The sequence below is a fragment of the Rhipicephalus microplus genome, chromosome X (genome assembly GCF_043290135.1).
Source record: "Rhipicephalus microplus isolate Deutch F79 chromosome X, USDA_Rmic, whole genome shotgun sequence".
In the NCBI taxonomy this organism is placed as follows: Eukaryota; Metazoa; Arthropoda; class Arachnida; order Ixodida; family Ixodidae; genus Rhipicephalus; species Rhipicephalus microplus.
The window spans coordinates 249,101,671-249,115,256 of record NC_134710.1 but is presented as its reverse complement, the minus strand read 5'-3'; the positions used below and the strand labels follow the sequence as shown (position 1 = coordinate 249,115,256).

The 13,586-nt window shown below is 44.5% G+C and overlaps 2 protein-coding genes across 3 annotated transcripts; both read left to right on the top strand.

Moving 5' to 3' along the window:
* Nucleotides 1–1,060: 1,060 nt before the first annotated feature.
* On the top strand, nt 1,061–3,876 carry LOC142775216 (uncharacterized). Its single transcript, XM_075876566.1, has 3 exons — nt 1,061–1,521; nt 1,700–2,288; nt 3,832–3,876. Exons 1-3 carry the CDS (start codon nt 1,061–1,063, stop codon nt 3,874–3,876), a joined length of 1,095 nt encoding a protein of 364 aa, XP_075732681.1.
* A 1,588-nt stretch (nt 3,877–5,464) lies between these two features.
* On the top strand, nt 5,465–9,042 carry LOC142777140 (uncharacterized). Of its 2 annotated transcripts, none has more exons than XM_075881471.1 (3): nt 5,465–6,145; nt 6,229–6,390; nt 8,886–9,042. In XM_075881471.1, exons 1-2 carry the CDS (start codon nt 5,900–5,902, stop codon nt 6,361–6,363), a joined length of 381 nt encoding a protein of 126 aa, XP_075737586.1. In that variant the 5' UTR covers nt 5,465–5,899; the 3' UTR covers nt 6,364–6,390; nt 8,886–9,042. The 2 variants fall into 2 exon arrangements, with proteins under 2 accessions (XP_075737586.1, XP_075737585.1); XM_075881470.1 differs by having other exon boundaries at nt 8,883–9,042.
* The last annotated feature ends 4,544 nt before the right edge of the window (nt 9,043–13,586 follow it).

Genomic DNA, 13,586 nt, shown 5'->3' with positions numbered 1-13,586 from the left:
GACGTAACTTTGTAGGCGCAGAAAACAGTACATCAACACCGTACCTATTAGCCACCTTTTTTACATTATGGGAAACACTATGTAAGTAAGGCATAACATGAATAGGCCTCTTCTCCCTTCCTTCGACAGTTGGACCCCCGCCCTTGTATTTTTTAAGAAGGCTTTCACAAGCGCTAGCTAAAAACTGTGCTGGGTACCCAGCCGCACCCAGACGAGCTACCTGATCCTCGAAGCTTTCAGAGATCAGATGAGGGCAAGACTTGTCGAGGGCTTCCGCACAAGCTGACAACACAATGCCCCTCTTAATCAACTTCGAGTGCGCACTATCAAAAGGCAACAAGCCTTTCTTCGTTCGCGGATTGTACTTGAAGCAGATGTGCTCCTTGGCAAACTTCAGCCGTAGGTCCAGAAACTGGATCTCATTATCAACCGGCATTTCGTGCGTGAACTTCAGGCCACTGGAGTGTCTGTTGAAAACCTCAAGGACACCTTTCACAACACCTTGTACCCGTTCACATGGGACCTTCCCAAGCACGATAAGGTAGTCGTCCACATACCTGAAGGTGCGAACGACATCCAAATGGGACAGATCATCCTTCAGGCGTTGGTCGAAGGCTGCCAAGAAAATGTCACTAAGAACAGGTGCGACTGCAGATCCAATACAAATTCCAGCTTTTTGGACGTAGGTGCCCTCCTGGTGGCCGATTGCAGTGGACTCTAGGTAGAATTTTAAAAGTTCCAAAAAGTTATTCACGAAGATACCATGCTTGTTTTGGAAACTAATTTCACCGAATTCTTCGATTGCACTCCTGACAGCATCAAAAAGCGCGCCATGTGGAATTGAGGCCAGCAACAGTTTGCAAAGCACAAAAGGAAGGCGAATCAGTTGGCGGAGTTCTTGTGGCAGAACGTCGGGTCAACATTTACTTCAAAACCACGACTGGCTGCAACAGGCAGCAGTGTCACTTACCTGGGTGACGTAAGGATCCCTGCAACTGTGGAGCAAGTCCTCAAAAAGGGTCCCAAATACAGTTTCCAACCCCGTTCAACGCGTCCGGAAATGTTGTCCCACGTGCATCGATTTGGCCAACGTGTACAAGAGCAGGACCAGCAGAGGGCCATCGGGGATGGAATAGACTGCCTGGTGAAAACCGTGAGTGATCAGCGGGTTCCTAGGCCTCCTCTAAAATTTGTCGTCAAGGCACTCAAAGAAAGGAACTTGATGGTTCTAACCTCAGACAAAGAGGGAGGATTCGTGGTTCTTCCTGAACGCATGTACGAGGACAAGGCACTAGATGCAGTGTGCAAAAACTTCAAGGAGGTGCATTTCTGTCCAAAGAAACGGAAAACCATGATACAAAAAATGTTGAAAGAAATGAACCTTGATGCGCTCTGCAGAGAAGTGGTAAAAACAAGCAATGTGACGCTACAGTCATTTTTCACTTGCAAGACGCACAAGTGTGACTACCCGCTTCGCCTCATTGTGTCCGAGAAGGGCAGCTGGCAAAGGGTAGTGTCACGGTACCTACAAAGCGTTCTTGGCTCTCTTAACAGCGGTGACCCTTTCCTAGTGCGAAGTTCTTTGGAAATCGTTTCTACTTTGAAGGAAAGCTTACCAGTGGCGTCCACGGCTTTTTCAATTGATGTGGAAGAGCTTTTTTTACTCAATTCCACATGGCGCGCTTTTTGATGCTGTCAGGAGTGCAATCGAAGAATTCGGTGAAATTAGTTTCCAAAACAAGCATGGTATCTTCGTGAATAACTTTTTGGAACTTTTAAAATTCTACCTAGAGTCCACTGCAATCGGCCACCAGGAGGGCACCTACGTCCAAAAAGCTGGAATTTGTATTGGATCTGCAGTCGCGCCTGTTCTTAGTGACATTTTCTTGGCAGCCTTCGACCAACGCCTGAAGGATGATCTGTCCCATTTGGATGTCGCTCGCACCTTCAGGTATGTGGATGACTACCTTATCGTGCTTGGGAAGGTCCCATGTGAACGGGTACAAGGTGTTGTGAAAGGTGTCCTTGAGGTTTTCAACAGACACTCCAGTGGCCTGAAGTTCACGCACGAAATGCCGGTTGATAATGAGATCCAGTTTCTGGACCTACGGCTGAAGTTTGCCAAGGAGCACATCTGCTTCAAGTACAATCCGCGAACGAAGAAAGGCTTGTTGCCTTTTGATAGTGCGCACTCGAAGTTGATTAAGAGGGGCATTGTGTTGTCAGCTTGTGCGGAAGCCCTCGACAAGTCTTGCCCTCATCTGATCTTTGAAAGCTTCGAGGATCAGGTAGCTCGTCTGGGTGCGGCTGGGTACCCAGCACAGTTTTTAGCTAGCGCTTGTGAAAGCCTTCTTAAAAAATACAAGGGCGGGGGTCCAACTGTCGAAGGAAGGGAGAAGAGGCCTATTCATGTTATGCCTTACTTACATAGTGTTTCCCATAATGTAAAAAAGGTGGCTAATAGGTACGGTGTTGATGTACTGTTTTCTGCGCCTACAAAGTTACGTCAGATCTGTTCGTTAATGACTAAACAGAAGAAGGCAAAATGCACAAAAAAGCATGCGAACGTGTTCATTAGGTGTGTATTTGCGGTTGTGTATCTGATTCCTTTGTCGTGTGGGAGGGTTTACATAGGGCAGACGGGGCGTTGCCTCAACGAACGCTTGCGTGAGCACAGTCTGGCCGTAAAAGGAAAAAATGGCGGTCATTTAGATTTCCACTGTAGGACATGCGGTTGCTCCCCCCCCCCCCCCCGTTTCGAGAGTGCGTCAGTCATGGCTAAGGCGCGTGAAAAGACCGAAAGAGAGATAATTGAAGCGTACTTTATCAGGCAATATGATGACAAGTGCATAAGCATGCCTTCCATTTCACTTTCGGACAGGGAAATGGTCTTCCTGCAAGGTCATGTGTAATGTTGTGGCTAACGCCTTGCATTGTGTTCTCTTCCATTCATCTTTCATTGTGTTGTTTATTAGTGTTCTTGTTTTCTTTCCCATGTGACGCTACGGAATGTTTTGTTAGATTTTATGTTAGTATAGTTTTTGACTCTCTCGGCGTACTGCTTCTTCTGGTTTCTCATTTGGGGCTGGTTGGAGTGAATATGAAAATGTTAATTTATTGTTTTATTTGGTGCTAAGCGCTATTTTTAGGGTTTTAAAACGGAAATCTCTTGAACATGTTTTCATTTTTTCATGCTGTAGTTGATGCTTGGTGCAATGAATAATAAAAGATAAAAGATGAGCGCACACCTTGAAAGTAAGCAGTTTAGATCGTGGTGGGTATCACTTTTGTATTTTGCCATTTTTTACGTTCGTCATTGTGGTGGCAGTCAATTTTGATTTGATTTGGTCGGCTTTGTTTGCGGCGTCTTTGGTTTCGTGCGCATCGTGGAAGCGCAGCGTAGCATGTATATATTGGCTTCAAAAAACGACAATAAACAGTTGGTAGTCTGCACTCTTTCCTGTCTCTCTTGTTTTTTCTTCAAGTTTGTGCAGCAATTCAATTTTTCGAAAAACCATGCTGCTTATGAAAAAAGAAAGAGTGATCATCGAGGTGACGAGCAACATGTGAATATATTATATGTTCCATAAGTTTACAAGCGATGCACGTTAGTGAAATGGGGCGATAGTTAGATGGGTCAGATCGCTTGCCAGACTTGAAAACTGGTACAACCTTCCCAAGTTTCCAATCATCTGGGATGAAACCTTCAGAGATGGACTGTTTAAAAATTATCTCCAAAAATTTACTAGAAGTGCTATTAGTAGCCTTTAAAACTTTGGCAGGAATATTGTAAGGTCCGGGGGAGCTGGATATTTTTAATTTCTTTATCAGACTGCTGATGCCTTCGGAGGTAATGTCAATGGGCGGCATTTGTGAAAAATTAGATCTCGGCATGACTGGAATACTATGAAGTGGTTCAGAAGTGAAGACTGAAGTGAAGTAAGTATTCATAACGTCTGCCCGCTGTGGGAGAGGAACGTGAGAACCATCGGAGTTGGTTAAGGATATATTGTGCGTGTTATTTTTAGGGTTGAGAAGTTTCCAAAACGTCTTTGGATTAGTTCGGGCAATGTTAAGCAAGTCATTATGAAAAAATTTATTTTTGGAGCGCTTCAGCAAGTGAGTGTATTCACAAAGGCATGCGAAATATCTGTTCCATTTTGATATTGACTCAAAGTTTTTAGCAGCGCGAAAAAGACGTTTTTTCTTTTGAGATAGTTTCTTTAGGAGATTAAAATACCAGGATCGCTGAGCATCGCCTGGAACACGAATAAGAGGGACGTGGTTATCGATAACGGTTAATAATTTCCACTTAAAAAATAACCAGTTTTCGTCAACTGTTCGGGTAGAAGCAGACAGGGTGAAGGAGACTAAAAATTTATTAAGTTCAGAGTTAATCGTCGAGAAGTTGGCGTTGTTAAAGTCGCGTATTAATTTTTTCGAAGGTCTTCGCGAAGGTAAGGCAATGGACAATGAAAACAATACAACATTATGGTCACTCAGACAGGGAATGCATGACACTGACTGAATTAAATCTGGGTTGGAGACAAGAACAAGATCAAGAGTGGTTGTGCCACGAGTTGGCATTGTGACTGATTGCGATAAGTTAAAAAGGAGACACAGTTCGAGGAAGTCTCTGGATTGTCGTGAAATAGCACACAAGTTGTCCCAATCAATATCAGAGTAATTAAAGTCCCCGCATAGCAAGAAGTTTGCGTGAGGAAACCGGGATGTCAGATCAAAAAGAACATTTTGAAGGTCATCTGTGAAAGAGTGGTCGCTGTCGGGTGCGCGGTAACAGGCTATAAGAATGTTTTTGCACGTGGGAAGGATTATTTCAACGCAAAGAATTTCAAAATTCGTACTGATTGTCACAGTTTGGGAGGGTAGACTGTCTTTCACGAAAACTAAAATACCACCCCCTCTGCGTCTGTTCCTATCAAGTCTGTAAGACGTGAAATGGGTGTTGCTGTGACGTAATTCATTGTCGTGAATATCAGGGGTTAGCCATGACTCATATATATATATATATATCATTCATATATGGCTCCTACCCATCACGGGGGATTGACCATGAAACCAGCAGTTTCATGAAACATTGATTTTAAAAAGGAATTCTCAGCAGGCACGCGTCTTCTTTTTCCTCTTCACCGTCTGCCCACTCACTGAGCTCATACAAATGGCTGCTTAGCTACGGACAAAAGAGGACAGCGCTAACTTCCAACTAAGCTTTATTTACAAATTTCATTCGTATGTGACGTTGCGATATTAGTGTGTAATCTTGGCGATATTTAAGGGTGTTCTCTGCATGCTTGCGCAGGTGTACAGCCACGTCTGTATATAGCACGTGAGCAGCCGGCCTTGCTCTGCGGCGCAACAACACCTTGCGCCCGTTGTGGATGGCTGGGGGTTGTGACGTCACGTGCATAGAAGCAAGCGTGGCTTTACAGACGTGCAGGCCTGCTCTGCATGTGTGACAACGTTCAAAGGTGTGCTTGGTTAAGCGAAGATCCGCGCTTGGTCAGGGCGCTTTCGTTGATGCAAGCGCGTTTTATCAGTCGAAACGCCCTTCGTCTTATGATTCAGATGTGACGAAACCGCCCAGAGGGATCACGGATCTTCGACTGAACAAGTGCACCCCCCACCATCTAGTAACGTCGTTGTCACCTGTGCAGAGCATGCCTGCATGTCAATAAGAAAGTGTATGCCCGGAGTCGGGGCTCTCCCGGTTTGGCGTGAAACCGGATCTGATGTTACTATAGGGCGGTACTCCCTGCCCTTAGATAGGTACTGCTGTACCTAGGGAAAGATTCGACGATTCCTCGGCCTTGTCTCCAGCCTGCCAGTCAACAGTCACAGTCAAGCCTCGTCGGCCTTGTCTTTGCATGTGGAGCTAGCCATGCCTTCTTTGCACGACATGGTGATTGGTGACAGCCAAGTGAAATTTATGTGCAGGAGTCAACTTCCCTTGAAGGGGTCCGTCAAGACCTGTACATTTAGTTTCGCTGGCTATGGCGCTGTGCGCATGGCCGAGCCTGTCAGTGCGATGCACTTCAAGCGTGTCGATTTTGCCATTTTATACGTTGGAGGCAACGACCTTGCCTACGTCAACGCGAAGCCTCAGGAGATATGCGACAATATTGAGGTACGTAATATTGTCTTATGCATGGCGTCAGGTGCTCAAGGTTGCATTTTTTTGCATTTAAGGAGTTACTTTTACAACTGCAGCACGACATGACCCCTATCGTCTATGTCTTCAAGGGGCTCCCACGCTGCTTCAACCCCGAAGACGCCGATGCGGCGCACAGGACAAGGAAAGCGCGCTTGCTGAACCGCAAGCTGACGGCCACGCTAAAGCGCTAGCCATGTGTTCGCATCTTGAACGCCCAGGTAAGCTTGCGCCGGCATGAAAATGCCGTACCTTCGTGGTCTGCACGCAGCGTTTTTAAAAACTATTTAGCCGCACTAGTCACTCATTGTTTGTGGTAAAATGATGTAATAGAGGTCTTGAGGATTAAAATGCCGACATGCGGATCACGACCGGCACTGCCAGCAGACCCGATTAAAGCGGAATGTAAAATAGCAAAATGAAGGTAATGGTACAAAGCATGTCAAGCCCTGACAACGATAATGATAAACACATTGGACATGCTCTTGGCCAGAGTCTCATCTATACGCGTCTTGAGTAGAGAGAGCTGGTCTGTGCAATTTGTGTTGCTCGGGAAACCAAAGCATTCTAGCGCAAATCGCATAAATAAGGTAGTTTCTTTTACTTTTGATGAAGTAAATTCATGTCTTTAGTCTCCAAAACGAAGGTAGGTCAGTAGTCATAAAATGATTGGCTCAGAAGAGACGTCTTTTGCAACAGATTCAAGACTGCTGGCAATATTCATAATATTAGCTGGTTTTTACCTTTGTTGGAGGCATTCCATTTAACAGTGCAGCATGTACCAATCTGTAGAGAGTTTAGTGCAGATGGTTTTACTCACATGTTTGTACTTACGTGGCACTGCTCTTGGGTTACATACACAAAGCAGCTTTTACCAGTTGTCTGTGAAAGCCCACCACCTCTGGCAGCTTAATACTTACAAGGTGGTCAAACTGGGCATCAGAAGTATTGGTTTTCAAGCATTTCATGGACATCAAAAAGTAGACTGAGCTTGCATTTTACCAAAGTTGCCTTCACATTACTTCTTTTTTTTTTGGAGAATGTCAGCTTTACTTCGATACTGTCATGTGGGCTCCGAGAAAGTTTCGTTAGTGAACTCTACATTTCTATCACAAGGGCTTTGTAGAAGTTTTGCCATGTAATTGAGATTACAAAGATTACCTTCTCTTCATCAGGCTCAAAAAGGCCAATAAAAGCGTCTAGTGGCTAAGGTACTCGGCTGCTGACCCGCAGGTCGCGGGATCAAATCCCGGTTGTGGCGGCTGCATTTCCGATGGAGGCGGAAATGTTGTAGGCCCGTGTACTCAGATTTGGATGCACGTTAAAGAACCCCAGGTGGTCGAAATTTCCGGAGCCCTCCACTACGGCGTCTCTCATAATCATATAGTGGTTTTGGGACGTTAAACCCCACAAATCATCATCAAGGTCAATAAAAGCAAGAACTTCGAGTGTACTTTAAGTACAGCTCGTTAGCATGTTAAAATAACACTACAAACTTGACCACTATATAAGAACTTGTTTTTGAAAGAGTTGTTGAGTTATCATGCTTTTAGCGCTAAATAGATGAACTTATGTAAGAATAAAAGGTCATGAGCTTTTAGTGCTAAAATCACAATGTTGATTTGATCACTATACTTACATACACTGAAATCTGAAAAAATATAGAGTAAAAAGGGTGTCTTTTTGTCCCAGAACAATAATTGTCATCCGGCTTGCTCGCGTTTCATTTCTTAAAATACCTGCCATTTTAATGGCAACCGGCTTAATGCATCGGCGTTCTGGTGGTTCTTGCCATGTTTGTAGATGATGCTGTATTCATACGCCGGTAACTTGATGCACCATCTGGTCATCCGTGGAGAAAGGACTTGAGCCGTTGGCTTTTGTACACCCAATATGCCGACCAGTGGTTGATGGTCAGTGACGAATCACCTTTCTACGCACAATATACGTAAGGGGTGCAAACGCCACGGCAAGGCCTTCTCTGTTTAACTGAGCGAAATTGCGTTCGGCTGGCCCTAGAGTCCGAGATGCAAAAAAGATTGGCACCTCTCTATTCTGGTCGTTACATTGAGACAGAACAGCTCCTATGTCGTATGGTGAAGTGTCACATTAGACAAGAAGCTCCTTATGTTCGCCATAGTGTGCCTGTACAGTCTGACTGAGAAGCAGTTGTCTTAAGCTTGTCAAATGCTTCTTGATGCTTGGTTTCCCATCTCCATGTGCCGTGTTTCTGAAGGAGATGGTAGAGACAGCTGGCAACTGTTGCCCTGTTCTTCAAGAATCTGCCGTAGAAATCCAGCATCTCGAGAACTCGAAGAGACTGTACTAACCATGTGCGTAAGCGAATGTTGTCAGTCTGAAGCCGTGGTTGGTCATGTGTTCATGTGGCTTTGTACGTGGCCTCACTAATGAGTGTGCAGGCTGTACCCGAGTTGACTTCAAAATAAAAACAAACTTGCCATGTAGTCATGGCACCCTTCAAGACACTCTTTTGCAGTGTACGCATAGCCGAGTCATGACCTTCAGCCTGCTGGACGAGTCGATTAAAGTGTTGTGCTCGTAACGCACCACGTCTGGTGAGCCCTGCTGCGTTCGCACTGGTGCTGAGGCCGCAGTCAAAGTTCCTTGTTGGGGATATTTGATGTTATTGCTCGTCTTTGGCACTTTCTACTTTTTCAGACAGGCCTGTTTAATATGTCTGCGTTTCTTGCAGTAGTTGCGGGAGGCTGCCTGAAACTTGCAAGTGTCCGGACTATGCTGCGAGTTACGCCAACAGTGTTATCTTCTTTTTGGGCAGAGGTACTCGAGTAGTGACATTGGTTACTTTTCTTGCAGATACTTGTGCAGGATTAATAAATCTCTTTGAATCGGGTTTTCACGTTCTTGTGGTCTTCGACGGCATTTTCTGCTGCTAACGTGGTTGCTTGGGCGAGTTGGTACGACATGATTCACATAAAAAACAGCGCCAATAACGAGAGACAAGAAAAAGAAGGAGACAGACAGCGGCACTGAACTTACAACAAGATTTATTTGCCAGAACCGCACAATATATACTTGGGCAGTTTCTAACAAAAAAAGAAAATACAAAACAAACAAAACAGAATCCACCTAACAACCACATAGTCATCTTCACAACGCACCATGAGCAGCACGTGTGCTAACGTGCCGAAGGAAATCTATTTCTTTTAATGATAGCGCAATCGAAAAAGTAGCCAGCAGGTGCGACGTAGACCTGGTTTTTTCTGCCCCAGAAAAACTGGCTAGGTTGTGCAGAGCCGTGAATCCTGGTTCGAGGGGCGAGCGAGGCTGCAAAGTCAAGCATCGAAAGAAGTACGTTCCATGCATTGAAGGAGTGGTGTACTCACTACCCCTGTCTTGCGGCAAGTGGTACATCGGCCAAACAGGCAGGTGTTTAAATGAGCGGCTGAAAGAGCACGCTCACAACCTCTCCTCTACAGTTTCGGGCCATCTCGGCATTCATTGCCGAGACTGCGGCTGTGTCCCTGATTTTCAGCTTTGTACCGTCATTAGGCGGCATCGGGACCAGTTGATACGTGAAATTTATGAGGCTTCAGAAATAGAAAGGCTGGGCAGTGCATGTGTCAGCAGGCCTTCGATTGCGCTATCATTAAAAGAAATAGATTTCCTTCGGCACGTTAGCACACGTGCTGCTCATGGTGCGTTGTGAAGATGACTATGTGGTTGTTAGGTGGATTCTGTTTTGTTTGTTTTGTATTTTCTTTTTTTGTTAGAAACTGCCCAAGTATATATTGTGCGGTTCTGGCAAATAAATCTTGTTGTAAGTTCAGTGCCGCTGTCTGTCTCCTTCTTTTTCTTGTCTCTCGTTATTGGCGCTGTTTTTTATGTGAATTTTCAGCTGGCAGCGCAAGGTCGAAAGCTTTCTTGATTGTCAAATCCTTTTCTGCAAACAGCTGTTGCTGGACCGGCTCGTTCTGAAGGCTGCAAACGAAACAATTGTTCAGCATTACCTATTGTACTGTCTGCCGTAGTGTCTGCACTTCTCCAGAAGTTGCATTCTGCCACTAGCATCTTGAGCGCCGTGGCGTAATCACTGACCGCCTCGTCGTCCAGTTGGTCGCATCGTTGAAATCATGCCTTGCAGAAGACCTCAGACGGCTGTGGATTGAAGTGAGCCTTCAGCGTCTCGACTATGTCTTCGTAGTTCACTTGATGGCTGCTTGGTTTGAACGAGGGTGCAGACGATGTCGTAAATCTGTTCCCCGCACAGCATTGGCAAATAAGCGCGTCTCTTTGAAGTGTCCGTAATGTAGTTAACCTCGAAGAAGAACTGTAGCCTCCCTAACAGGACCTCTAAGAGCCAGAGCTGCCGCTGAATTCGGGTAGCCGGCGTAGGCCAGGCGTCGCCATGTGTTTCCTTGACGTCGGTGGAGTGCCGATGAGTCCAGTCTTTCTCGTTGCCAACTGTTACATCTGTGCGGCCGCTTGTGGCTGTAGGTGCTTTATTTAACTACAGGAAACAACAAGTTAACAGTCGTAGTTCAGGCATTCAAGTCACTGCCAGCTTGCATTCAATTCAAGGCCCGCGCACGCGCCACAGCTGCAGAGCAGTCACGCGCGCACTTCGTTGTTGTCGTCATCTAAGGCGACATGTCACTTGCATATACTGCAATCTGAAAAAATATTAAGTAAAAAGGGTGTCTTTTTGTCTCACAACATTGTCATCGGGCTTGCTCGCGTTTCTTTTCTTGAAAAGACTGTGCTGGTCACTTCCCTATCAAGCATCCTATGTCGCGCTGACAGCGCGCATGCCATTGGTGACCGGGTAGTGCCAGGCTCGCGGCAATAAGGCAAGGAAGGGAACGCAAGATAAATGAGAATACTTGCGCAAAAGTATCCACAGTGCGAATGCAAAACTGAAGTATAGTACGTTAAAATGAATTTCACAATGTTTTTGTCGATAAAATTACGGGAGGCGTAATCTTTGTCCCCACTTTGAACCACACATCTAAAGTAATGCCTCCGAGATGCGGCGCACAGCAATTCATCTGTAGAGCATACGACGGATGACAACTTGCCCTAAAGCGTGTTATTCCGTCTAATGCGACAGTCTTCGTGCTCCAAATGATAAAAGTTTGTTATGAATCGTTTATGAACTCATTCAGCGTTCAATTCTCTTACAAAACGTGTGCAAACACATGGCCGTCACAGCAGCTCCATCTGTGTGTCAGTAATGGAGAGGCACCACATATTAGAAGTCTCAGTGCTCTACGTATAAGAGTGAATTCAGATACTGTAGAATACCGTGTTCAAAATAATACTCTTGTCTGCTAAAACAGCCTTTCTTCACCAAATGCGGTCACGTTTATTCGCGTTTGAAGCTTATTGCCGCTTTACCTTTCCGATTTCTAGATTTCTCAACTTATCAGCGCATTCTCGAAAAGCTCTGATTTGTACCACGAATATTGTAGCTAAAAACAAAATAATGCAACATGTTTTTCTATATTACTGTATGATGGCCTTCCGTCGTCTATTTACGAGATTTTAAGAAAAGTCGAAGATGGGTGTTTTTATTATTCCAATTTCAGTGGAGCACACTTTTGCCATTATGAGAACTTTAAGGCAATATATAAAAAATTATATTTGCCCTACGGCATCAGTAATTTATGTACCTAATAAACACACGATATTCTTAAAATGTGTCAAGTTTGAAAAAGCTGCTTGCATTACTTTTGGAGAAAAAAAAATGGCGAATACGTAACTTATTTCAAACTGTCGCAAAATTAGACATTTTTAAAAGCTATTTTCTTAAGGTCTACAAACATGAACTCGTATGAATTCATTCTTCATTTGACATGCATTTCAGGTAAAAAATATCTTCCTTGAAACAAAAATAATTGTCTTTTTATAGCATCTGCAATTTTTGAAAATGACAGGTGACGAAATTGGTGCCTCCGTGTTGGTGAAGTTAGATATTTTTTTCCTCGTAAGTTATGCCGTTAATCATAAAACGAAGTTGACTTTTGGGCTACCTGGTGAGAGGTGCACGAAATATAAAATACACAACGAAATCTAAAATATCAACTTTTAAACCCGTGTCGATCTCTCGTGGAATCACCCACCTTTGTCATTTATATAATTCACGTAACACCAAATTTGGTATATGTGTAGCTAGCGAAACGGCCGCCAGCGCACTATGAGCGTAGCTCGTAGTCATGTTTTACATGACACGCGCGTCATGATTATCATGTTAGGACGTGCCATTTCATTCGTCGTCCGTTCATGTCACGTAATACAAAATTTGTTAGATGTGAAGCTCGCTAAACGTCTGTGAGCGCATCATTAGCGTGATATGTAGTCATGTTCTTACATAACACGCATGTTATGATTATTATGTTTGGACGTGTCATTTACCTTCGTCGTCTATTAACGTCCCGTGATACCAAATTAGGTCTATGTGAAGCTAGCGAAACGGCCGCTAGTGCTTCATGAGTGCGGCATGTAGTCATGTTTTACATGAGACGCATGTCAGGATTAGCATCTTTGGACGTGTCATTTACCTTCGTTGTCTATTCACGTCCAGTGATGCGAAATTTGGCATATGTCAAGCTCCCGAAAAGAGCACGAGCGCGTTATGAGCGTAGCATCTGGTCTTCGTTTGCATGACACGAATATCATCATTATCATGGTTGGATGTGTCACTTACCCTTGTCGTGCATTCACGTCACAGAATACTAAACTTGGTATATGTGAAGCCAGTGAAACTGCCGCAAGTGCATTATGAGCGTAGCGTATAGCCATGTATTACATGAAACGCATGTCATGATTAGTATCTCTGAACGTGTCATTTACCTTCATAGTCTATTCGCATCCTGTAATACGAAATTTGGTATTGCAGAACTTATTGATATGGGGCAGCCGAGACAATATAGACCTCAACCTTGCCACAGCAAAACAATTAGAACAGAACAGAACAGAAGAGAAATTTGGTATATGTGGAGCTAGCGAAACGGCCGCGAGCGTGCTACGAACATACCATGTAGTCATGTTTTGCATGACACGCATGCCATATTAGCATGTTTGGACGTGTCGTTTACCTTTGTCGTCTATTCACATGCTGTGATACGAAATTTGGCATATGTGGAGCTAACAAAACGGCCGCGAGCGTGCTACGAACATACCATGTAGTCATGTTTTGCATGACACGCATGCCATGATTAGCATGTTTGGATGTGTCGTTTACCTTTGTCGTCTATTCACATGCTGTGATACGAAATTTGGCACATGTGGAGCTAGCGAAATGGCCGCGAGCGTGCTACGAACATACCATGTAGTCATGTTTTGCATGACACGCATGCCATGATTAGCATGTTTGGACGTGTCGTTTACCTTTGTCGTCTATTCACATGCTGTGATACGAAATTTGGTATATGTGGAG